This window comes from Xiphophorus maculatus, chromosome 3, assembly GCF_002775205.1.
Source record: "Xiphophorus maculatus strain JP 163 A chromosome 3, X_maculatus-5.0-male, whole genome shotgun sequence".
NCBI classification, from domain to species: domain Eukaryota; kingdom Metazoa; phylum Chordata; class Actinopteri; order Cyprinodontiformes; family Poeciliidae; genus Xiphophorus; species Xiphophorus maculatus.
Genome location: NC_036445.1, coordinates 25606856 through 25632924, shown reverse-complemented (window position 1 = coordinate 25632924; position 26069 = coordinate 25606856). Strand labels below are relative to the sequence as shown.

The 26069-nt window shown below is 40.6% G+C and overlaps 1 protein-coding gene across 2 annotated transcripts in view; it reads left to right on the top strand.

Annotated features, from left to right (window-relative positions):
- mbp (myelin basic protein) overlaps positions 1–26069 on the top strand; it is a 72787-nt gene that overhangs the window by 40678 nt on the left and 6040 nt on the right. For both annotated transcript variants that reach the window (XM_023331630.1, XM_023331632.1), the window contains exon 3: positions 6960–7050. In XM_023331630.1, the coding sequence (XP_023187398.1) occupies positions 6960–7050 (91 nt within the window). The remainder of the gene's footprint in view (positions 1–6959; positions 7051–26069) is intronic.

The window sequence follows — 26069 nt, the reverse complement described above, 5'->3', positions numbered from 1 at the left end:
ACTTGACCGGTAAAGCCGGTAAACAAGACGAGGACCCGACAAAGAACAAGGAACACAGGTGACATTAAATACACAGAGAGACAGTCAGGGGAAACGAGGAACAGTTGGACTCAATCAAGGGGTATACAGGACAACACAGACACTCTGCAGAACACAGAAACCTAAATAAGAACACAGAAAACCCAAATCACTACAGTATTAACCCTGTTTTTTTTCCAAGGTGCCGGTTCACCGCCCTTTTACTTCACAGTGAGAAAAGTGGCCTTACCTGTAAAAAAAAAAAAAGCCCTGCTCTCCACATCTTACATCTGACAAAGAGAGGACAGGATGAAGCTCTGAAACTCTCCCTGAAAACACAAGGCAGCAATATGAACTTGGAGCCCTTTGAAAGTGTGAGATCGGACAGTTTCAATCACCCCGTCCCCCTCCTTCATCTCTATCTCAGGAGTACTCAGGAACACTGAACCCCCTTCTTGTGCTGCGGCGTTGAATGGGGATCAGAGGGCTGAGTGGAGCCCAGGTGGCAGCCATCACGGCTGAGTGTCGCCGACAGCCATCAGGCGGGCGAGCCAGGCTTTCCCCCCTCTGCGTGTTTCCAGCGGGAGAAATGGAACAGACATGGCACTCCAGCTGAAGTGCAGCAAATGTTCACTCTTTGTTTGTGCTGCAATCTCTAGGAAATGTAATCTCAGACATGTCACATTAACGTTTTTTTGCTTTTTTTAAATAAAAAAAATTGTCGTAGACAAAAGCACCCCTCTTGTTTCTTAAAGCTGGGGTTTGTAACTTTTAGAAAAATATTTTTAATATTTATTAAAACTGTCAGTATGACAGTGTAGTATCAGGCAAATTATCTGAAAAAAAAAATGTATTCCTCTACCTTTGCCCAGTGTTAACTACAGAAATGTTCAGTTTGGTCAGAAACAACCAATCAGAGCTAGGAGGAGGGTCTTAGTGGTGTCAATCATGCCTGTGTGCCTATTCCCGCCAGTTGAGCCTGTTGTGAATGCTAAAGCTAGTTAGCATATACACCAATGACAATTCTCCTGAAACGCAAGGTTGTTTCTATGCCTTCAGGTCATTGAGCAATGCATACTCGTCATTGGTTGACAGTGCCATCCTCCTGGCTCTGATTGGTTGTTTTTGACAGGGAGCGGAGCATTTCTGCTGATGGCAGTAGTAGCAGTAGGAGATGGTGGAGGAGATCGATCTTTTTCACTGATTATCTGCGTCACACCAGACAGTCACCAAATGGTCGCAATTTTAACATATATTTTTAAAAAAAAGTTACATACTCCAGCTTTAAAGAAGCTTCTAGTAAAGTCCCGTGAGCCACACTTAACAAGCTAAATGATAATGACTAAATCTATTATTTAAACATTTAAAGTGTCTATTGAAAAATGTTCGCATTCTCACAACCTATGTGAAAGATTTACGTAAAAGGAAACGAATCATGCTTTTAACAAATAAGTGTGGCGTGCACATGTATTCCCAGCTGTCATCACAATGTCATTGTGACGAATATCTCTATTATATTATATTTCTAAATCCTGGAAACAGGATTTGGTAGAATATTGAGTACAACGCATTCAAATCCTGATCCCAGTAATATATTATCTGGCCGGTCAGACAGACTTTGTGGTGCCTTCACTTGACGTAAATTTTTTAATGACACATCACACAGAGTGGTTGGAACATTGTATTGACGTCAAATTAAGGAAGGACTAAGAAAAGTGTATGGTAATCATAATCGACAAGGTCACTAAACTATTCAGAAGTTGCATCACTTACATTTCCTTTTTTAAACTTTTTGGCACTCTACAAATCTGGTCTTTATGGAGCAAAGTTGGAAGGAATACTAAAAGAAATCCTATGTGTTAGTTTGGTATAATCCATATCAGAACCACATCCTACTCACTGGAAACGCTGCCCTGGTTAGACCCTATACTGAACTTTTTGGTCTACATGCAAAATGCTATCTATGGGTAGAAAACTAATGGAGCACATCACAACGAACCCAGGAAAACGTGACCCGTGGTACTGGATAATCATGCTGTTGTGATTCTTTCTTTATTTATTCTTTTTTTGCAGAGACAGGGAAGTTGGTTAGGGTTTTGGTGATGGATGGAGCTGCAAGAAAACTTATTAGAGGCTGCCGAAGGCTTGAGATTGAGACAGAGATCCATCTTTGAGCAGAACGACCACCCTGAGGATACAAGCCAGAGCTGCAGCTTAGAAAGCCCACTTTATGTCCAATCCATCGCATAAAGTTCCCGTTTTGTTCGACGATGTGCATGCTTGTTATGTAGGTACAATTGAAGGGGCCAGAATAACTTTGCAAGTCGCTGTCCTCTCAATCTTTTCGTCTTGGAGTTCGGCCTGGTGTCCTGTAAAAGCCAGCGCCATTATTCTCTCTGCGGTAACGCTTGTATCATTGCGGTGGCTCTGAAAGTTGCCCAGTCCTGAGGAAGTTGTAATAGTTGCTGGGAAGCAGACCCCCATGTGGTGTCGTGTTTCACATTAGCAAGTGACGAATCGCTCAAATAAAGGTGGCGGAGGGAGGAGAGGCGACTAAACAGGAGAAATCTAAACAGTTATTAAATGTCACCTAATCAGACCGGCTGTCCTGATCGCTTTTACATGCCACCCATACAAATAATGCTCCACGATATACTCCTAATTCTCGTTGTTTTGATAAGGTGGTCAGTGAAAGGGAAGCGTTACGTTTTCTCTCTTTTTTTGTCTTTTTGTCCTCCATCGCTGTGTTCTAATGAACAGGACCACACCTGCCTAAAACTCTTAAGTGCGACAGCGCCGTCTTTTGCTCACGTTACCATCCGGCTTTTCTTTTGTTTTCCTGCATGCCGTAAGCAGCTTAAGTGCGGATCATGACCTGTCGCTCTCTTTGCCAGCTAATGTTGTCATTTAAGGAAGCGTCCAGCCATCCGTGGCTCAGCTCTTGGCGACGGATGGATGTCTGCTCTGCTAATTTCAAGAAGCGGAGGGCTGCCAAGACGGATCAGAAAGCTGCCCCCTTTTGTGCGTGGGCGTGCATGAGCTAAATCCAACAAAGGATGAATACTGAACGCTTTCATGATGGGGGAAAAAAAAAAACACATAAAATGCATCGGAGAGTGGTGGAAATGCTGTTTCACAGTAATGCCCATCTGGTATACCTCGATGCTCATTAATGATTGTGTGAAATTGGTCAAAAATACATTTGTTTCTCATTTTTACCATGGTAGTTTGAATTTACATTGAAGATTTGATGCAGATAAGTTTGGATTTGGATTTTCTTTGCACTCTCCATTCATTCATTTTGTTGGTATGGAAATAAAGATTGAATTAACTGGAACACGAGCATACTGTACACACACACACCTGGGATGAACATAATATGAAGCAGAGACGCACCGGTTGGAGATTTTTGTTGCCGATTTCAGATTACTACATTTGGGAAACGCTTCTATTTAAGAACCGTAAATGACAAACTTTTCATTTTAATTTTCATTGATTGCATCAATTTAATTGTCATAAAATATTGAACTGTTCTTAAAATAGTTCCAAAGTTTATATAGTTATCTCTGTCTATACTACTAAAAACTTGGTAATATAGACCAAATTGGACAGAGTTGCAGTTGCCCCCCAGTTGCCTTGGCGGTTATCGAACACGGCTAACCCCAAAGAGCCGTAATTCATAAATACCTTCTAAAAAATGCTTGTAAATGCCTATTTTAATGGCTAAAACCCTCAATATGTCTTAATATGCATTAATACCCGCATCACAGCAAGAAGCTAACAGCTACAGTGTTCCTAATCTTCGGTCATGCGGGGCACAGCCAATCAGTGCCAAAGAAAACAAATAATGAATTGTGCTTCTGCAGTGTTTACTTTGTACGTAAAGTTTCAAGTAGAATTGCGCCTTGAGGGATATTTCAGTCCCTCAAGTTGCATTTTCTTTCGACTATGTTATGTCTAAGAAAAATACCTGGAAATATTCACACCATAAAAACATAATGTAACCAATTATGAAACAGCAGTAGACATTACATTTTGCCAAATGCCACTATTAAGAATAATCACCATGAAATATACATCAAATGTATTGATCAGTGTTCCAGTTATTACTAATCAAAGACAACCCTGAACAGGTGGGGTTTTGACCTTTATAGGAACTCAGTGTTTTGGCTGTTTTGTCGTTTTCTTGAAGTTTGTTCCAGATAAGAGGAGAATAAAAACTGAATGTCGCTTCTCCGTGTTTGGTGAAAAGCCAAACTCTCCCTCTCTATGCAAACGTAGCAGCCTGCAGGAATCGCTGACATGACTCCAAGGAAAATGCAATATCTTTCTCACCAACACCGAAAATGGCTAAGAGTCTTCCCATAGTGACGACTTCCACACTGAAGAGCATTTTTTGCCAACGTGACATTGTCGGTTAGGCGTATTGCATTCACTGATCTGAGAAATAAATAGATATTTAGTTACTGCATGGCCAATTATGTGACATATTAAGCAATTTTAACTGATTTGACAAGATCTCATGTTTATGCTATAGAATCATGTCGAGCATTAAACCAGGTGGCACATCAGTGTCACATTTATGTTTATATGCCTTCCAAAATATCAGCCTCTTTGACTTCATGCTTTAATTGTCGGCTCTGTGAACAGAAGGGAAGACATATTGCTCCACTTTTGAAGAAGAGATAAAAATAAATACTCATGTGTCTGAGATAAGGGGCTTGGCTTTTGTTGGGTTGGGGCGGGATTTTTATTGTTTATCTCTTTGTCTGAGTCTAATACAGATAAATGCCTCTGGACAAGTCTCGCATATGTTTCTGTTGACTGAATTAAAGTGAAAAAGTTGCAACAGTCTGTCTGCTAAATTGCTGACTGTCGGCGGGAGAGACTTAATCGGGCTCCCTTTGGCATCTGCTAAGTTAGTAGAGAAACTAATCTTCTTTTTTTTTGAAGATTAGTATGAGTCCAGGCATCCATATCTATATATTTCTCAGATTTCGTGGTTCTCTCTTAAAGACGTCTTTCAAGTGGAATTCCTATTAGTGCGGGCCACTAATTAAATCTGAATTCTTTTAAACGTTCGCGCTCAGCTTAGATGGAAATCGGAAGGGAAAGTTTAAAAGGCATGGCACTTAATCGGCCTTTATGTGATCTGCATTAGCAACCACTCGCTCATCAGACCTCCGTCTCCGCTCAAGCGAGGAGACTGCGTCACCGCCGCGCTTCACCGCGCACCTGTTCGGCGCTGAACGGAACCACGTGCCGGCAGCTTTTGTGCGCCCGCACGCGTCGACTCTCAGTTTTTGGCTGAGCCCACTCAGGAGTTGAAACCTGGAGCAGTAAAAGATGATGTCGGTGCTCTTTTGTCTTCTGTATCTCCGCAGGGGGCGAGGGGTTCAGAAAGAGACAAAAAAATACACACACACACAAAAAAACACATTTACAAAACTTGATTGGAATGACTGAAAGGGGGAAAATGCTTTCTTTGCTTAAAGGACAAACAAGCTGGTTGTCTTTTCAGGACACGGAGTGGTTTTGTTCCAGTGGCTAATTACTTAATGTTTTCACTGTTTCTTGTAGCTCCAGCTCAGGTGGGTGTTATGATTCGCCTTGCCTGCTGGTTAAGTTATGATTATGGTTATTTAAAGCCAATTTAAAGCCCAGTTGAGACAGACATGTCAGGCTTTTCCTGAAGCAGAGAACACATGCTTCCTGTTTGCTGTCACAACGCGGTCAAAACTGCCACCTCGCAGAGGAAAAAATGACACAATGTGTGTGAAGCTTAGTTTCTTTTAAATGTTGTTTTTTTTTTAGGTTTTATTTTTGTTCCGTTTGACACTATGTTAGAATATGTTCTCATCTTAACTTATCTTTGAGTCATTTTGTGTTATGTGTTCATGTTTTCTAATTTACTTTGAAAGGTACAGTGGCAAGTTCTGTATCCTGCCACTTTCTGTTTATGTGCATGTTGTACTGCTGTTGTCCACTGGGGGCAGTGAGAGCGAGTTCTTGTGTGTAGGCACTGTTCTAACCAATGGAAGTGAAGAAGTTGATAACCTGAACGTTAGCAATAAAGCGAACACAGCTATCTAACGAAAAAAAGTGTGTTTTATTGCAAATATGAGTAGTGAACAAGAAAACGCAACTGTAATTTACAATGGGTGATGTTGTGATCCGGAGCAAACAAATTCAACTTTATGCAAGGATTAAGAGATTCATGGGATTTACTGTTCAACTATGATCAAAGCTTTAAGGAGAACGTTTATACATGTTGATCTTCATAAAGCAGAACACAACTACAGGAAAATACATACTTTCCTATATTAGAGATTCTCTTAAAAGCTTTTAAAATATTCTGTGGGATCTGTATTTGTTACTTTTGGGTAAAAACATTCAATATTCTGCTTTTTTTTAATTTTTTTTAACTTGGTGATACAGCAGGCATGAACATCAGCTTCTTGCTATTTCAATCCTAAATCTAAAAGTATGTTAGCAATATACAGGAAGTTAGCCTGTAATTGCTTCACTGTGTTTGTCATAGTATATATAGTTTATGCAGATATCATATCAAATCCATCTTGTTGCTTTGAAGACTTTGAAACTGCACAAAAATGAAACGGCATTCATAAAGAAAAGGCCAGGCGGCAGAAATCTCCGTCCATCCCGAGAAAAGACGTAATAAACTGTTGCTGCAATCAAAATCAGCTGATCTCAAGATTGATTAGGAATAATGCGCAGCCTCCTGAGTGTTAAATGAAAGGATGCTGGCATAATTGCGAGCTAATGAGGTTTAAAAGCCCAGATCGGTGTAGCTGTACTGTATGTATCTCTGTGATTTCTCCTCTTCCCTCTTACTGTCTGTTGGTCTCTGTCTTTGCTCTGTTGCCATGGCATCTCAGCCCACCTCACCTCTCCAATCTGTTTTTGTGTTCCTATTAAAGGCTTCATCACCTGAACCCAAAGCGACAGCAGCAGCAGCAGCAGCAGCACCAAAGGAAGCAGCCGATCCCGACTCACCGGATGAAGTTTTTGGTAAGGATGTTAAAAACACGCCATCGGTAGGAATTTACATGCAGATAAATAAATAAATAAATAAATAATCTGCCTCAATGGCATGATTTGGAGTTTTGTGGTTGATTTTAAATGCACTTTTAGAAGGATAGCTTTGACATGCTTTTATCAACTTGGCTTATTGCGATTTCGATCGCACAGTCACAATTTAAGATCAGGAAACATTACTCAAAATATCGTCTTCCGGGCTTCCTGCCATGAGCAGTCAGTAATTAGATGCAGTAGGAGCAGAGGAAGGTTCATTTGCATGCGTGAAAGAGCAGTTGTTGTCGATAAGGAATTTCTATCTAAAACAAGTTGACAGTTTAAACTCGCATCTTACACAAGCAACCAGCACAGTTATCATGGCTAGCGTGACTCGAGTCATGGACTCCCCGTCAGTTTCCTTGAGAATATCGGTTCTTAACTTTTCCCCAAAACTTATCAACGTTTTCAAATCCAGCATGTTCCGTAACAGACAAAAGGGGGGGGAAACCCAAAATAAACGGTGCTGCCATATATTCAAGCCTGCCTTCCTTTTTAAAGGGCTTGTTAGAATCTGTGAAATATGTTTTTTAGTAAAAGTTTTGTACAGTGATGTCATACTCCCTTGAGCATGTTGGGAAAAACACGTAACTCCTCGGAGTGGTGGATGGAAAAGCGCCAAACTATACAACAGTCTCCAATGATTTTAAATGGCTGATGTTAGCTAAAAACACTGGTGTACATCTGATTAGCTTGCTAGCTTGGACGCTTGTTAGCTTGCAAGGATTTATTTACTTTTCATCAAGTTTACATTCCTATAACATCTATTACATTTAAGCAAACTGTTGCTATTAACATTTATCATTCAACTGCTGAAGTGTCGCTCTCTCTCACTCTCTCTCACTCTTCATGAACCACCATGTGTTTAGTAGATTTTGCTGGAAAATTCTTTTCTTTTTGACCGCGTTTTACTTATTTTTGCTTCCTCTGAATTTATCCTTAAACACATCACATCACCATATGTCAAGTGTCACGTAAAGAAAGTTGATTGGTTGGTACTCTTGACCGACCTTAATGCAAGCATATGATGCTTCTTTTTTTTTTCACTTTTTTGTACTGGCTTAGGTGGTGAAGCTAAAGATGAGTTACTGGGATGTTGTTTAATGTCTTAGAGAGATGACAGAAACCGGGTTGATGCTCCAGTCATTATCGGAGTTGTCACTAATGTCATTAGAATGACATCATTTCCTGATATGCTGCCCTATTTGAATGGGGTAAACTGTCAGGGCCAATCAGGCTTTAAAAAATCGTTTGGCAACTGATTGCTGATGCCGTTGAAAGGGCTGAAGCTTGTTGCTGAGATAGAGAAAACTGAAAATCCAGCTGTAAATTCACCCTGACACAGCATTTTTTTAGCAGTACCTTCACTCACCATCTGTGTTTTTTTTTGTTTTTTTTTTGACACTTAAGCAGTTGCGACGGTTTCTGTTTCCCCACACTGACTCAGAGACTGCTAATCCGACACTGTGACATTAGTCCACATGGAGTGAAGAGCTACTTTATTTCAGTGAGGAATGAAGCTCAATCAGTTTTGCAAGCTTAGTCTTTCCTGAGATGAGAAAAAAAAACAAATATCTGGGTGTCTGGTGAACAGACTGTAGCCAGTTTAAACAGGTTTCCTGCTCGAGTCACAGAGAAATGATGTATGGTAGTGGGCAGAGGTTAGAAAGGGCCTTTGTAATACTGCAGCTCAGCAGATGAGGGCAGAGTTTGATGAAGCAGGAGGAAGACGTCTGCAGTTTGACTCCTAGTTGATGCATTTTAGAAGCAAAACAGTTTTATGTTTTGCATAAATGTATAAAATTGGGTAAAACTTACTAGCACAAATTTGTTGAAATCTTTTTATCTGTACTCTTTTTTTTTTTTTTTTTTAGCTAAATCCCATTCTGTAATTTATACAGAAAATAAAATAATAATAAAAAAAAATTACCTGGCACTTTTTTACCTTTCTCCTAATGATAGCATCAGTGCTTCTGAGGCTTCCTGTTAGAGCTTGTTAACTCTGATGATAGAGTCTGAGTCGAGACTCTGTTTTCAAACACCACCAAGGGTGAAGGAAATGACTTTTTTCCCCAATTTTATTTTATTCTTTTATTTTTAGTTCACATGCACGAGTTGGGAACAGAATTTATGAAATCGCGACGTTACGTTGTGATTGTATTATCTAACCGAGTTCACCCGAAAGAAGAAAGGAAGCCTTCAAGACATGAATTACCTGCAAAGGTCAAGAGCCTGGGAATTAGAGGATCATTCTTACATCTCACCATCTACCGCCGATGAATATTGTCACGACTTTCCGCTCTGATAAAAAGTCAAGTGTTCATCAAACGCACTTGATTAACCGTTGACCTGTTAGCAGAGGGGTTCTTTTTTTTCCAGTCGCTGCGCTGATTACACAGCGTCAAGAAGGAGAGACATCAGCAACAGAGCGCCTGATGGTGTGTGAGAAACACTTAAAACTAAAGCTGACAGCTCGTGAACTTCCTGGTGACTCCACTGACCTCGCTCGAGGAAAATGGTAATGACAGCAAATCACGAGCGGTACGTTTTTGTTCCAACGCGACAGAATTAGAGACTTTACACTAATTCTTCTCTCGACTACTGAGATTTAGGGCCCTAGATCTTCTACAGGCTAAGCAACTACAAATACAAGAACAGATTATTTACACTGTTAAAGTCATTAATTGCGTTCCCAATGGAGCCCTTTGAGATTAATAACCAATATGCAGCGGCAATTAATCTGGCTAATTGGATTGTGTTTGTGTTTGTGAACTTTGCGCGCTAAAACACAGCGGCGTCGGAATAAGCGAACATGGCTCTGTGCAAATGAATGAGTCGTCGCCACGCTGTCTTGTTGTGTTCAGTCATTATTAGCAGAGAGGTTCTACAATGCAGTGATTCTGTCTGATTGATCCGCTCTGACCCGTAATTAATTGCCCCCGTGTGCCCCTCTGTGGTGAACGGTGGGGTTTGATCGGCGAGGAACAGACTCAAACAGACGCGGGTGATCGTTCAAAACGGAGTCATTAGGCGTACAAAGCATCGTTCGGGTGAAGGCATGAAATAACGTTGCTCCTGGTTACATCGGTGTGAACGTAAACAAAAAGTTCTGATTTTATTTTATCCAGGTTTCTTGTTTGGTCTTTGTTTTGGGTTTTTTTTTTTTTTTTTTTTTCACAGCTGTGCTTCTAGCAGCTCGGGATAAAAACCTGAACGAAGTTGGATGGAGTTTTAGCAGATGGTATCTTTAAAGTTGGCAAACAAATGCGACCCGATTGAAGCTCCTAAACATTCGGCTTTTAAAAAGTTCAAAGTGACTTTTACCAAGCTTTACCTACTCCTTAAAGGCCAACCTGTTTGTTATTTTAACGGATTTTTCTGAGCTGGAGTCGAAAAGCAGCTTGTCATTGGCAGATGTTCAAAATAGGCTCCATGTTTATTGAGCGCCGTTTGCAAAAGATGCGTAAATCAAATGTCTCTGGTAGATTTTTTGTACCTCTCTTGAGTGGTAATCAATATATCAGGAGGAGAGGTGATGTCACACTGTGTGAGAGATCACTCTGGTAAGCAGGTTTATGCATTTAAAATGACAATATGATTTAGAGTGCGCTTTAAACTGTCCTACCGTGTTTTCTCACTGATTAGCATGATTAGCTCAGTTAGCTTTACTAGCTGTAATCTTCAGTCATTTTTGTTCCATCCATTCAAAAACCAACTTTTTTTGTTAGTATTACAGATTTGGTGTCGCGTATAAATAGTTGACTGGTTGGATGCACTCTTGACTGACCTTAATCGGCGTTTATGCTAACTGTTCGACAGAGCCAGCACCAGTCAATGCTGAGAGCAAAGTGAAACCGAAGTCAAATTCCTTGAGCCACAACGTTAGCCTCATTGCAATTTTTTTGTTTGTTCTTACATCTCGTTTATTAGGATCCGTTAATAGTTTTGTTTCATTATGTCGACTCGATTCACAGGGAGCCATTACCACCAGTCCGGCAGTAATAGCTCCCTGTTTGAGTTCTTTACAGCCACTGGGACAGCTGCTGTTATCGGAGTGTCTTGTCATCAGAAGGCATCGTAACTCATATCAGCAAATCCAGCATTTCTGGATGTCTTCATGGCACGCTTCCTGTTTGCTGTGCTCTTTCAGCGAGGGGCAAACACCTCCTTCTGCTGGGCGACTGTTAAAAGCCTATTATGAATCCATTACCTGGCGCGGGCCGTAACAGGCCCAGCGCCACAAACCCAGACCTCTGCCTTTCTCGTCCTGGCTCGGTCTGCTCTGCCATCATCGCTGGCCATAGTGGGTAGAGACCGATCACAGATGGAGAAACAAACCTCGGATGGACAGAAAACAGTGGAGCAGACTTTGGTTTGGTTGTCTCGCCAAGTGTTGCATTGCCACAAAGATCATTTTACATTTAGATCACATTTCCTGGGCATATCTCTGTGGAGGATGGTGTGAAGTGTTGGCAGGCATGGACATATGCAGCCTGTTCGTGTCCATGACTGAGTCATACTGATATAAAGTGTAAGCAAGAAAATAGCTTATTTTAAGATTTTCACAATACCACCAATAGTGCTAACCTGGTTGCAGCATTTCTTTTCTAACATAACACTACTGAGAGATTTCTGGTTTTTTGTAGAGCTGCAAAATATATATCCAATGCAATATCAGTGTGTGTAATATCTATATTGGAAAAGACTATTTGGAGTACAACACCATTTGGCTGGTTTATTTTAAGTAGGATAAAGTTGTACTGTTCATTTTTTTTGCAGTATTTAGCTAGTTGGACAGAGTCTCACCACACCAGATGCTCTAACTGGACACAAATGGCAATACCAAAAATGCTAAAGGTGGATCGAGTGGGAAGCACAGGTCAGAATAAAAAGGAAAAAGGGAAACAGGCATGTGTTCCACCTGATATTGTTATTGCGCCATTTACAAATTTTATTGGCATCACAAGATTTTCTAATAGCGCGCAGGCGCACTTCATCCTCGGATTGGATTAGAATTGAAGAGTGGAGCCAAGTACGTTTTTATACATTTTGTTGACTTTAAACTGAACATGTTCTTGTACACAAAGCAAAATGTTCTTGTACACAAAGCAAAATGTTCTTGTACACAAAGCACTGACGAACCTTAGACAGGCATGTGATACTGACTTTGGCCTAAATCTGAAAGATGAACTGATATAATTTGTTGTAGAGTCTATATGTTTAATCTTAACTATTAAAAGGTCATTGGCAATTTCTTTTTAGTTGGTCCTTTTCAACTGCCGAGCTACTACGTAGCTGACAGCTGACCATTTCTTTTTTTTTTTAACCTGCTTTCATACCCCTTGAAACTTCTCACAACATTCGTCACAACGTCAACGGTCGATGCATTTCACTAGAATTGCACATGCTTGACCAGCAAAACTATTGCGTAATTGTACTGTGAAGGCCTTTCCAGCTTCTGACACATTTTCTTCCAGAATTTCTGCATCTACAGCCCCATCAAATCTTGAAAACTTCCTTGTCCCTGCTGAAGAAACGTATTCCCACCGCATGATGTTTCACCGTAACGGCCAGGTGTTGCAGAATGATGTGCAGTATTAGTTTTCTGTTTCACATGCAGGCAGAACTGTTTGTTTCATCCGACAGAGGGCTTCCAACATTCAGTTTGCGTTTGTCAAACATGACTTTCCGTTTGTTCTACAAAGACTTTTTCTTTTGCTGTTTTAGCCCCATTGGTGCACTAGCAAATGGTTTCTTGTCCCAGACTTCTCACTCGTGTATCTCTGCTTGGCTGCTTTTAATAGCGCTCTCTTTTCCTACCCTGTCAAGCCCTTTGCTTGATTGGTCTGCAGTGTGCCATACTCCATTTTAATTGGTGGATAAAACTCTGTTAGATATTTATTTGTTAAGGAAAAGTTGAAAACTGTGCATTTTTTTCCCTACTACATTGTATTTGTCTGTCCAATCCAATAAAGTACATTCACAATTGTGTTTATGACATAAAAAATGTGTCTAAGATTGAAAGGGTTGATATAAATCCTGAACGCTTGTAAGGATTTTGAGAACTCCAAACCTTTTAAAAATCACATTTTCTCTGCCACTTACAAGATTTGTAATCGGTACGGAGCCTTCAGCTGTTGAGTATTATGTGTAACATGATTGCTTTTTTTTCCCCTGAAGCCTTTATCTTTAAGAGTAGTTACTTTGCAGTTAATTTCGTTTTTATCTTCAGTCTCTTTTAATACCCCTGAGTACAGAAGGTGTGTGGGGGGGAAATCGGCAATAGCTCTAATCCAAAAGGAAACACGAATATAAACATGTTCACCAAGAAAAGATGGATGTTCAAGAAGTTCTCACTGTTCTCATCTCCGAGGCCTGCACACGGTTTCTAAAACCCGGTTTCTTGCTTCAAACCACCGTTGTTTTTTTCTCAAATTGCACATGTTTTAAACCCATTACTGGATTGGCTTCATTTTACCTGCCGTCCATTTAAAGTTGCTCTCTCAAACAAATTGTTAAAAAAAAAAAAAAATCTATTGAGTGGAAGACTGAGTCTGTGTTTTTCTTTGAACCACGCTAAACTAAAGATTGGATATTCAAAATTCACATCTTTGTGATGTTTTCAAAATCAGGAGGAAATGATGCTGCGACACAGCGCCGATATTTCAGGATGAATCTTCTGTGCTGATATGGATCTTAGACTGTGAAAAGTTAAAGCATCAAATTGCTTTTTTTATGAAGTAAAGATGACTTGACAATGTAGAGATGGACTTACAATACAATAGTATTGTAAGTCGATGGGGAGACACAGAACAGATGCACATCTTTTACTCTGCATTAGTTTGTGAGCCTGTGTCAGGGAATAATTTTAGATTTACGTTTAGCTATGATGCAAGATAAAATCACCTAAATTACCTTTTTATCCAGCCTCGGGCAAATAAATATTGTTCTTGGTTTTTGATGTGTCCTTCTGCTGTCTTCACTGGTTATATTTACAGTAAATTGGATGTTTACAATGCTTGTAAAAAATACACACTTTGATTTAAAAAGTGGGAAGGAGTTTAGTCAAACCTAAGATGAGCTGCTATGAAAATTGATCTTTACTCAGGCTACAATAAGACTTTGCTAAGTTAAGGCTGCCTTAGTTTCCCTAGAGCATTTGTTGCATAGTTACAAATATATTGAGATGTATAGAAACATGCAGCTTATATTAATTGATTCATTTTGGTCAAGCACAAAGCTGCTATGTCTGAAGTGTAGACTTTACCAGAATGCAACAGTACAATCCAAGCATATGGCATGGCGGAGTGAGTTAGTTTTCATGAGTGCAAACAGAGTGTCTGGAAAGCATAGTGTGATATTAAGACACATGATTATCGGATTAATACTATAACATTTGCAGGTGACCTTTATTCATACAGGTATATTAAACAGAAATGAATTCACATAGCTGAATTTTAAAGGGGCAAGGTTGTATAAAATCAACTTTTGGAGCTGTACATCATCTTGTAATGTTATTCAACTCATTCAAAATATACCTGCATTGTTGCTTTGATTCTTTCATGCATGTTTGAGAAATCCTTTAGTCTCCCTTGGCAACCGTTCAGATATGGAAGATGCTTTGGGGGACCGAGAACTGCTGCTCAGCTCCTTCAGACTAGCCAGCAGCAATTAGCAAACACCGAGTGGAACTGTGCATCACCTGAGCTCATTATATGAGCTACTTCCCAGTGCAACACTAGTAGAAACATTGTTAAAGGGTTAATAGCGGAGCGATGTTGTGATGACTTCCCGAAGGCAGAGTTTCAGAATGAGCAGGAGTTTTTAAAGGGACAGAGTCCCAATTTCAAGGCATTAAATTACAAAGTCAAATTTCTTTAAAGTCATATTTGACATATACTGAATTTTTATAACAACTGAAGGTAACATAGTTATTTGATTGTGCTATAAAATGCCAGTATGACTTGAAAACACATAATACTGCCCCTTTAAAATTATTTAACCTCAGATTAAAACCATACACCATAGATTCAACATTGGTTATATTCTTTAAACAAACATTCCAAAATGTAGAAATGTTCTTGTAAATTTGAAAGTACCCACCCATATCCAGAATATATAAAACAGTATCAAGTTATGTGTACTTTTTTTTTTTTTTATCCCTGGCATACTTTTAGTCAGGCACAAATGACGAAGGTATTTCTATTCTCTTTTCTTTTTCCCAAGCTTAGATTCAGCGACATCAGAGCAGCCGATGACGGCCAGCCAGTTGCTGATGTGGCTACAAACATAACTTAATAAGATCATCGCGCCCCCGCTCCCCCCAAACATCAGCTGAGCTCAGTCCAGACCAACTTCAACTCCTATCAGTGAAACGAGTGGAAATTGGCCCGAGTACGTAATCACTTATTTTAAGCTCAATGTGCTTCCCCCCCGTAATTGCATTTGGGCGCTACTGGCTACTCTTGAAATATTAGGGTTTGAACGAGCTGCTGCAGATCGCATCGATTCGCTCCCGGCCTGGTCGGTTCAGTCAGAGGGCTTCTCTTCACGGGCCGATGGGGAGCGGGCGGGGGCTCCTATGCTTATCCATAGGATAAGCATGCTCGTTAGTTACACTGTAGAGGAGTCTGTGAAAGAGATCGAGCCGTAATGAGAGCAGATTGAGAACCTATTCTTTGGAAATGTAATTTCCCCCCAGTGATCCCTTGGAGCATATGGAGTTGGAGCTGAATTCTGTGAGACGGCTTTTCTTTCTCCTCCTGTTGTTTTCTTCAGCCATCATTCTGACTCTCTTTGGTCTCCTTTGCTTTTTATTTATTTAACAATGTGGTTAAAATAGTCTAAAAAGGAGGTGTTGCTCTTCTTCTTTTATTCGGTTAGTTTTGGCCTCGCCAGGACAACAATGCAGTAACTTCATATGAAAAAAAGTCAAATATCTTACTTTTTTTTTTTCTGAAGCAGCGCCATTTGTTCTTGCACTCAACATTGTGCATCATGCAGGAATATGCAGTAGAGTATAATATATGGGAAAATACAGCAGAACATATTTAATCTTTAGCTACACAGCTCTCCCTGTAATTCTAGAAATCTATTACAGTAAGATGTTCTCAATTTTAGGACATATATGTAGTAGTATTGGTACTAGCAACATTACACAGCAATACACACATCTGCATGACATCGCTTACATTTCAGAAACGAGGACAAAATGAGTACCAATTCCTCTTGTAATCACTGTTAGCATTAGAGATATTAGCATTAGAGACATTAGCATTAGAGATGTTTGCATTAGAGATATAGGCATTGGGATATTAGCATTAGAGATATTAGCATTAGAGATATTAGCATTAGAGATATTGGCATTAGAGATGTTTCAACAACCTGAAATGATCAGTCGTGACGACAAGAGAATACAGACTTAAAAAAGGCCGTTTGCTGAAAGAACAACAAACTCAGAGACGTAATTAATCTAAAACTCTACAAAAAATTTCTTACATTTTGCATTTAATTATTAATTCGTTTATCCAAAATAAGTCGACATGTATTTCTATTATTGTATAAAAAGGCTTACATGAAAAATCAACAGGATGTGCTTATGTTTTTCGTATCTGATTAATTGTCATAATAATTGATAGATTAATTGATAACTAAAATAATCGTTAGTTGCAGCCCGATAGCAGACTTTCTGTGATAACTTTTCCACCAAAGAGCAAAGCAACGTGTTAGCAGTCAGAAAATAGATTGGATTTCTCTACTTTCCGACTCGGCCGACCACTGACCCGGTCCGCTCTCGCATTGACTAGGCCAATTCCAATCCCGGGCAAACTAATCGGTGCAACTTCTTTTTTAATCCAAATGTATTTTTGTGAATGGGGTTGAACCCCAGGAACTGTGCGCAGATCCCAGGAATGGGGGTGGGGGGGAGGGAACTGAATGAGTTTAATCGTTCATACAGAAGTGCAGTGGCTCAGTTATTTGTCTCTGTGGCGGAGACTGACTCGAGCCGGTACCGGTCCCTGGCACTCCCAACAACAAGCGTCTCCCCTCCGCCACCCCCCAATTCAAAAGCTCTGATTGTTAAAGGGAAGCAACCATCACTGGAGCAGTGTTCTTTGCTTTGACACCATTGTTCAGATCCTCGTTTTTTGTTTTTTTTTCTTCTGTCCCCTCTCTCATCTTGCTTGCCCCCTCTCTGTGATCGTCGCTTGTCTTTCGGTTTTCTTCCAGACTCGTCTCAGAGACGAATGAACAAACTGAGAAGCGCGACAGCCGTACCGCAGGGCCTCCGTACGTATCGGGGGGGGGGTTCTTCGTGTTGGTGCGCCCCGGTGGAAGAGAGAGGGTGCTTCAGTGTGTGGCCCTGAGCTCAGGAGAGCACGTCATCCGGTCTTGACCATCTGGCAGGACAATCGTGGTGTGTGAGTTAGCAGCTGGGTCTGTTGCAGCGAGAGTCCGAGAGGAGGGGAGAGTGAGCAACCAAGAGAGCCTGTGCAGAGCTGATACAGCCCATATGTTGGGCAAGACGTCCTGGAGAGCTTCTCTTCTGAACGGAAAAGAGAGCAACTTGAAATTGAAGAATCTGTGGAAAATCAACACGCTCTAATTTTTTATTTTCTCGCTCTCATACACACAGGCAAAAATGTCCATGTATTTGATTGGGATTTTACACAATTGAACACAAAGTGGTGCAAAGCTCCTACTACTGCTCGCGTGGGAGTCGGTTGACAGACCAAACAAACATGGAGAAGCAGCATTCAGCGTCTATGCTCCGCAAATCTGGAGCAGAGCTCCAGAAAACCACACAAAGGTGCCGAAACATTGAGTTCCAGTACAAAAATGTAAAAACGCACAAAGAAAAGCCAAGCAGCATTTATGTTTGATCACTTATTTCAGTGTTTTGTTTTGTTTTTTGGTAACATTCAACTATCCTTTACGTCCATCATTAGAAACAAAGTCATTGATTTCATTCAAATGAGAGGTAATCCTCTCCCTTTGCTTCCTGTTGTCCTGGGCCTTTGAGACAAATGAAAAATATTTTCGTCTTCTAAAATGATCTTAAAAATTTAATTTCGTCTTTTCTTAAAATATTTCACTCATTATTTTGGTTGTTGTTTCAAAATAGAACTCTCCTGACAGCTGAAGTGCATATAAATGTTAAAAATGGAGCAGAATAAGTCAGCAAAACAGGGCAAAGAAGAAAACAAACCTCCACAGACAGTTATGTGATCAGATCTAAACATTTTGAAAACAAATTGTTCACAGACAACCGCCACTCAGTCTGACTAAGGTAGAGTAAAATCCATGTGCACAGAAAAATGCAGATGATACTTTAGTAGATCTCTGCACGTACACAACCACAGATGTTCCCGGCTTATGATTTGACAATAAATAGAAGGAATGCATAATGCCGTCCTGCTTCTCTCCAGTAACTTTTACACACTCCTCCTTCAAAACCTGGTAACAGATGGATGGATTTTATTTGGTAAGACATCTTCTCTGTAAAATGTCGCTTATTTCATGTAGTCCTGAAGGTTTTCTGTTTGTCTAAAACACACATCCAGATTATCCTCTCATTATTAGGGCTTTAAACAATTTGACAAATTGAGTTTTCCGCTTCGTTTGTTCTCACATTAATCGCAGCATCAAGCGGTTAAATGAATCAAATCACTTACAGCCTTGTTTTTTTCAGTTGAATCTCCGTCCGTTTAAAGGAGCAGTCGCTGCGTATTTGATTTAACGTGAGAAACACTAAAAAGCCTATTCTTTTGACAAATTCAGCGTGAGCCTTGAGTTTAATGTCTGGCCGCTAGTCCTTCACAGGTCTTGTGCGGTGAGTTTACTTCGATTTCATGCGATCTCAGTCGCTTTGACTCGAATCTTTGTGACGACGCCAGCGGAGGAGCTGCGGTTCATTCAGTGCGCGCTTTTGCTTTTTGTGCTGCTGGTCATGGCAGACCGGTTTCCAAAGAAGAAGCCCGGAGCTAATTCCGAACCCTTTACATCAGCTTTGAATAAAAATATATGTCTGAGCTACATAGTATTATCTACTAATTACAGCCCGGGCGATTGCTGTATTTCTCAATACAAAGCTATTAGCGGTAGATAAAGGCTTGCCAACCTGAGTTAATTGTTCTGGAATCGTTCTGGCTCTGAAAACGGCTCTCCCAAACAAAAGGCGTTTTGCTGTGTGCAGATGGAGGTTTGCCTGCATTTAAAGAAAGCATTTCTTTCCCATTTAGGGAAAGAAAACTTCTGATATTTATGTATACTTATGCCAAGCAAAAGCATAAGTATACATAAGTAGACTGTGCTGCTGGGATGGAAAGTGCTGGTGGTGATTTTAGCAAAATAGAGGGAGAAAAGCAACACGCTGGGCTGCTGGCATGATACTGTTACACCAAGAGCTCACCCATGAGTTTTTCTTTCAGTCATATTCTATATAAATAAATAGTCAAATTATGTGTTAACCAATTACTTCTCAGAACACACACAGGTCAGACTCGAGGCGGCAACACAACGTGTCGTGAAACCTTGACTTTCACCATCAGGGGTCACTTCAGCCAATTAAAAGATACAGTTTAATTTCTTTTGGCGCAACACAAGCAAAAAACATCCAATCGCACAATGATGTACAACTTTCTGGTAGCGATTGTTAGTAAATGTGTTATATTTCAGCTGTCAGAGACTCAAGCTCTGTTTTCCGGGAATTAATTTTCCAGCTGATTGGACTGTCACCGTCTTGCTAGCCCAGACATGATTTACAATTCTACTGACCATCAAGGAGAACGGTGATCATGAAAATTACAGGGCGGCAAGGAAATTGCAGTACCGCACTACTCCAGTGTCGCAATTTCTTGTTTCTCTAACATCCTGTCATTTCTCGATTTAGCAGACGCTGTAAGGGAGCGAGTATCAGAATGACCCATTCTTTGTGCCGCGACTCAATCAAACGTCAGAGTTTCATCTCTCGGTTGAAGCCTTTGACGCAAACGTCCATCTGCCGCTCCGCTCCAGGACATTAATCATGTTGAAATGTGTGTTTGAATGTGTTTAGACCGCTCACGTCTCCCTGGGTGGGAAAAAAAAACTAACTCTCTGAGCATTACACCCCTGACATGGACTGGCAATGTCCTGCTGTCCTGTTGCCGAGCCGACTGCCAGTCAACTTTTCGTGCTTCACCAACACGTCCAGTCACGGCCAAATTTTTTTTGACTAAACATTCAGTTTGCTACAGACATAAATATAACCCACTTTCTTTTGATTTCCAAACTGCTTGAACCCGACATCTAACATGAAAGTTTTATTTTGAACAGATCCACAGTAAAGCTCAGTCAAAAACAGATGGGAACCATGGCTGAAACAACAGGTTTTGATGCTCAGTTCCATCATTTATTTTTAATATTTTGGCGCCGTCGTTCATACTGCTAATTAAACACAACCGCATTGAGACTTCTGTGAACGTTTTATGTCCCCAAAGCATTCCCGCGTGCCAATTCTGATACATCTCTCCCATCAATATAAAAACTGGATAAAATGCAACATAACCGCAGACGCTTTAACATCAATCGTATTTGAATTAGTTTCACATATCATCACATTCCTAAAATAATGGCCTGAAGTCATTTTTAATACCTAACTCACCGCCTCTTTTTTGCTAAAAGATAATTTTGGTAAAATTTATTTATTTTTTTTTTTTAATTACTTTTGGCACAAAAAAAAAAAGGCACATTATGGAAGAGGCACTAATTGGATGCTTTTTTCTTTTTTGGGGGGTGAAAAGATCGGAATTGGGCCGTACAGACTGCGGTGAAAGAGTCGGATAAAGGTCACATCTGGGCAAAAAAAAAGTGACTGTGGTTTGCATTTGACTGCTGTGTGAACGTAGCTTTATTGATAGGGGAGGACCAGTCGAAAAACTGCAGGCTCTACATGAATCTTCCTCCAGTTTCAACCTATCACATCTGGTTACAGGTTGTTTCTTCCAAAAATACGGTGATGCAGCAGAGTCAGAAACAGCTCCCACTTTAATATTTTTCAAAACACACGAAATTGTTCAATCTGAACTCGGAGACCTGGAGATCCACCGATCAGACTCTCTCTACCCAGTTTCAAAACGCTTCTTTCTTCGGTTGTTTTTTCAGTCTGACCTCCTGATTTGTGTTTGCAGTCAAACAGTCCAAAAACACACGACCTGAAGAAGCGCTGCTTTATAACTTCTCAGCGTTCAGACTCATCCCATGAAGTAAAGTCCACAGGTCATGATCATTCTCTGGCGGCTGGACACAGCTTCTGCTGTCGTCCTTATCTCTCCTTGTAAAATCCCTGGGGGACAAACATCCTGGATGCCAGTCGGGGTGTCAGAGACAGAGAGCGTCTTTTTTTCCACCCCGGAGCTTGTGGGTTGCTTCGGATTGGCCATGAATGCAGCGGCAGGGGGATGCTTGCCCTCAGGTGGGAGGCTTGGTATCGGGCCACATAGCGATGGATGTTTTTCCAGAGGACTGCTTCCCGCGCCTCTGTCTCCTCACAGTCCTTGTTGTTGTTCCAGATGCTTGGCTGTGCGTCCAGGGAGAGGAGGAAAAATGAGAAGATTGAGGCCCACTTTCTGCATACCACCTTCCTTCTGCTTGCGGATTTTCCTCCTTTGTTTTTACTCTGAGCAGACCAAATGGGCTGCTAGTGCTAGCGCGCGGCGGTTCTTGTCAGCTATGTTGGACATAATGATGGGTTCGTCAAGAGGACGGTCAGCTGGTCTGTTTCTCCTGAAATATTAGCTAAGATATTGAAATAAAATCAACATTTTATTTGAGGAGCTTCCTCTGAATGGCGGACGGTGAAAATAGAATTGTTTTAAATTTTAAATTTAAGACGAAAGAAATGTGTTTTTGTTCAGCTTAACAAGCCATACAAGGTTAGTTACTGAAATCAAGCAGTTGCTTTAAAGCTGCAGAATGTAACTTTTACAAAAATATGTTTTTCCCCATATTAAAATATCAGACAATGAGCACAAGAAGTGAAAAGTGAAACTTTTTAGGTAAGACTGCAGAACTAACAGCAGCCAAGCCAGGAAGTTGGTAGTTTGATAATCGGGCGCTGGTTAGTTTCAAGACTTTTTTAACGTTTCATCAAAATAGGATTTTTTTTTTCTCTTGCAAAAAAAACACTTGAAGGAGATAGTCTGGCTGTTAGTCTTCATGTTCAGCCACATCTATACGGGGATGGTTTCCTCAGCGTGAAGTGCACTGTGTCTTATATCACCTTATCTATCTGGAGATCTTTTCGTTCTCAGCTCTATTTGTACTGAGACTACAGCGAGTCGATTGTCCTGGATTTAATCAGTGTATTCAAACTGAAAGCCACACATTTCAAGGATTTTCTTCTCCTCCTGAAATACCAATAACATACTGGCTGTCACATTACAAAATGTGAAAAAGCTCCCTGAGTTATATATGCTTTTACATATTTTTTAAACCCCGCAGCCCCTGCTTGTCCAGTGAGGAAAAAGCCCTTGAGAAGCTCCATGAATAAATCAGATTTTTTAGACCTACAAAGTGGTGCGGGCAAACTCTCACGGGGATTCCTGCTCGCCTCAGCTGTGCTACGCTGAGATGTGCCAAATAATTGGCCCTTAGTTTTGTTTACAGGTCCCGCTTCTGTTTCTGTTTCCTTCTTTCATGAGTAGAAACTGGCGTAAAAACAGAAACTGAGGACGGTTCCCTCGCAGGTTCTGCGACGTCTAACTGCAGGACTCAACGGTGCGATGAGTGACACCAAATTACTGTGTCGCTCTGAGCCAAGCAGAGAGTAATGATTAATGAAATATGTTAGGGTTTTTTTTTTTTTATTAGGTTCTGTTAGCAACTGACTGATTCTCGGTTTGATCAAGGCAGCTGCTTGATCAAAAAGGTAATAGTGTGAACATTCATGAAACTCATGGCTAGATACAAGTTCAAATCCAAAACAACAATCAAAAATAACACACAAAACATGATAAATCCAGTTTTTCTTTCTGTCTTTCTGCGTAAATACACGGAGTGAAAATAGATAAGACACTTCAAAGAGCTCGTGGGTGTACCTGAAGTAAAAGCAGCGGAGGAAACACAGAAACCCTTCACACTCCGCTCTGTCGAGACGCCATGAATGTGGCCGCAAAATGTTTACGTCATCAATCGTTGATGAAAGACGTCGGCGACTGATTGTATTAAAGTCTACAGACGTAGTCTTGCTACAACGCCCAACGCTTTCACTTAAAGTAGGGGTGCCTCTTGAGAGTCAGAATTTGTGGAATTGACACCAACCAAGCCATCGTTTGTCATTATTGAAAATAAACCAATTTGCACAGAGAATAAACTTTGGATATCCACACCCCCCTACAATTCAAAACCATTCCGTTCAGTCATATTTAGTACAAACACAACTCAAACTATTACGAACGAAAGCAACCAATAGTACAATTCAAGTCAGATTCCGATCATGAACAGTCTATTAGTTGGAAATTGTCTGTCTGAAGTCGCAAGTCTAGGCTAACTTTTACTGAATTGTCTTGAGATTTTATGTGACGTATCCTCAGTAGGTAGTGGCAAATTGTCAAATGGAAGAAAAGGAATGTGTGTTTTTCAAAAACATTCAATAATATAAATATGGAAAACGGGCCATGTGTTCAGCCTCTCTGAATCAGTTGCCTGTTTTACAGGGTGATCATTCATAAATCATGAATGATTTGAGTTTGAGCTTTGAGTTTCCAAAAATATGTGCGGCATGATGTGAGAACTACTCATAAAGTCTGTCATAAATTTTCCCCCCTTCGTTTTGTTGACCAAAGGAATGCTAGCTTTTAAGACGGGATATCTGACCTTCTTAATTCCCTCATCAGAAATGACTTGGGATTTATTAATCCTTTTAAATGGTGCTATTGGCCGGTCAGACACGCCATATGTTTTCACTCCATCGCTTTCTCAGCGGGCCGACTTCTTCTCCCATTGCCACGTCTTTCCTTTAAAAATAAAAAATAAAAATACACCTGGGTGACCATAAATCGCCTTAATCCTACAAAAAGACTGTAAGCTGAATCAGCTCCTGTCTGTGTTAACATTTATTTACAGATTTTCCTTTAAATTTAGACTGGACAATTTTAATATACATAAACCATTTCATTGTAGCTTTTCTGCAGGAAGCTGAACCTCAAACTTCATGTCGACTCTAACCAATGACCCTGCTCATCCTGAAGGGACCTACAGCATGTGGTTTTCTCTTCGCCGTCAGTCTTTGTCATTCTACTTGCTGTGTTGTAAGTTTGTATGCGTAATTGGTGGTAGAAAGAAAGTCCACATCGGCAGGCCAATGCTGCCAAACGACTTAAATGCGATCATTGAAGCATTCTGTAGAAAGTCTTGTAAGATTTTACTTCCTTGGACATCTTGTCCTTCAACGATCATTGAGTGGAATAAAGAGCTACATGATGACATACATTAATTTCATTTCTGCAGACAAGCTGTTATAGAAGCGTTTGTCTTTTGCACATGGATAAATTCAGTTAGGAGGTTTTGTACATCTGTCACTTCACTATGCCCTTGAAGCCAACCAGCTAAAGCCATTTAGCCTTATCACACTATGATATACTTAATGCATAATTGAGGTATAAATCAGTTAACAAGATTAATGTTATAGGCTCAGAAGAACATAAATATCCTAGCTTTATGTCAACATTGTGCAAGTAAGGAGTACTCTCTAGAACATGGGGAAATTGAGTGAAATAATGGAGATTATTCCTTTCTGCTGCTCACGTTTCTCACTGTCAGCTGCTGAAAGGGCCCAACGACCCTTTGACCCGGAGCTGCGTCTCCAGCCTCTGAGCTTCCGATCGCCTATTACTATATCCTCCCAGCTATAGAGCTTAATTAAAAAGGAAAGTAAAGGAGATACAGTGATAGTTACCCTCCAAAGAATGCAGTTCTGTACTTTGCAAACGTATTTCTATAAGAAATTTATTAGAGCTCAGTGAGTATCATGAAAATCAAAGCATTGGTTCCAAAAGACTCCAGGGAACAGGTTGTGGAGTATTATTGAGTTCATCACCTGAATATGTGAACTGAGACAAGGCCATCCACCTAAACTGAGAGGCAAGAGAAAGAGAGCACTTAAAAAAAAGGACCAAGAAAACTGTAGAAGTCCAGTTTGCAGTTTGCCACAAGCATTATAGAGAATCCTACCGATATCCAAGGTTGGCGCCTCTACTCAAAAATGAGACCAAACATGAGGAAGATCACGGCATGGTAATTGTACTTGTAGACAGTTAGTCATTAATTTTATTTAATAATGCCAGATGAAGTCATGAGCTATTTCTGATGGTATGTGGTTGTTTGTCTACTTTCAGCTCCGTCTTTAGCTAGACGAGGTTCATAGTTGACGCATTGAGCGGGACCAGGAAGGCCGTCCTCACCCCTACATGTTCATCTCAAGCGGTGATGCAGCGCCTGGTCGCGCACCTCCGTATCTTTGTAACTCTGCGCGGCATCTTTCCATTAAACTGGACGACTTGGAAGGTGCTCTTTCAGAACAGGTTTGCCTACAAGAGCACCGGCCTTTACGTGATCCCTCCATAAGGGCTCATTTTTTTGGAGAATACTGCACCAGAGTACACACCAAGAATAACAGCCGCTCCGCTTCCTCAGTTCAATCTTTGAAAAGCGTGACTAGACTCAGCCTTTACCCTCCTGTGAGTAGCAGCAGGTGTAACTCTCTCACTCCTGGTACAAATGATGAAGGAACTAGTACGCAAAATAGCCCAAGCGCCTCAGGCCCTTCACCTGATGCCCTAGAACATGCTTTTATTCAGCAATATTCATTGCTGAATAAAAGGTTTTCACCTATTTTTGCTGTCAGGGGGAAAATACTACCCCTTACTACAGGACTGACCTTGGTAAGGAAATGCATAGATGGTAAAGAACATTTT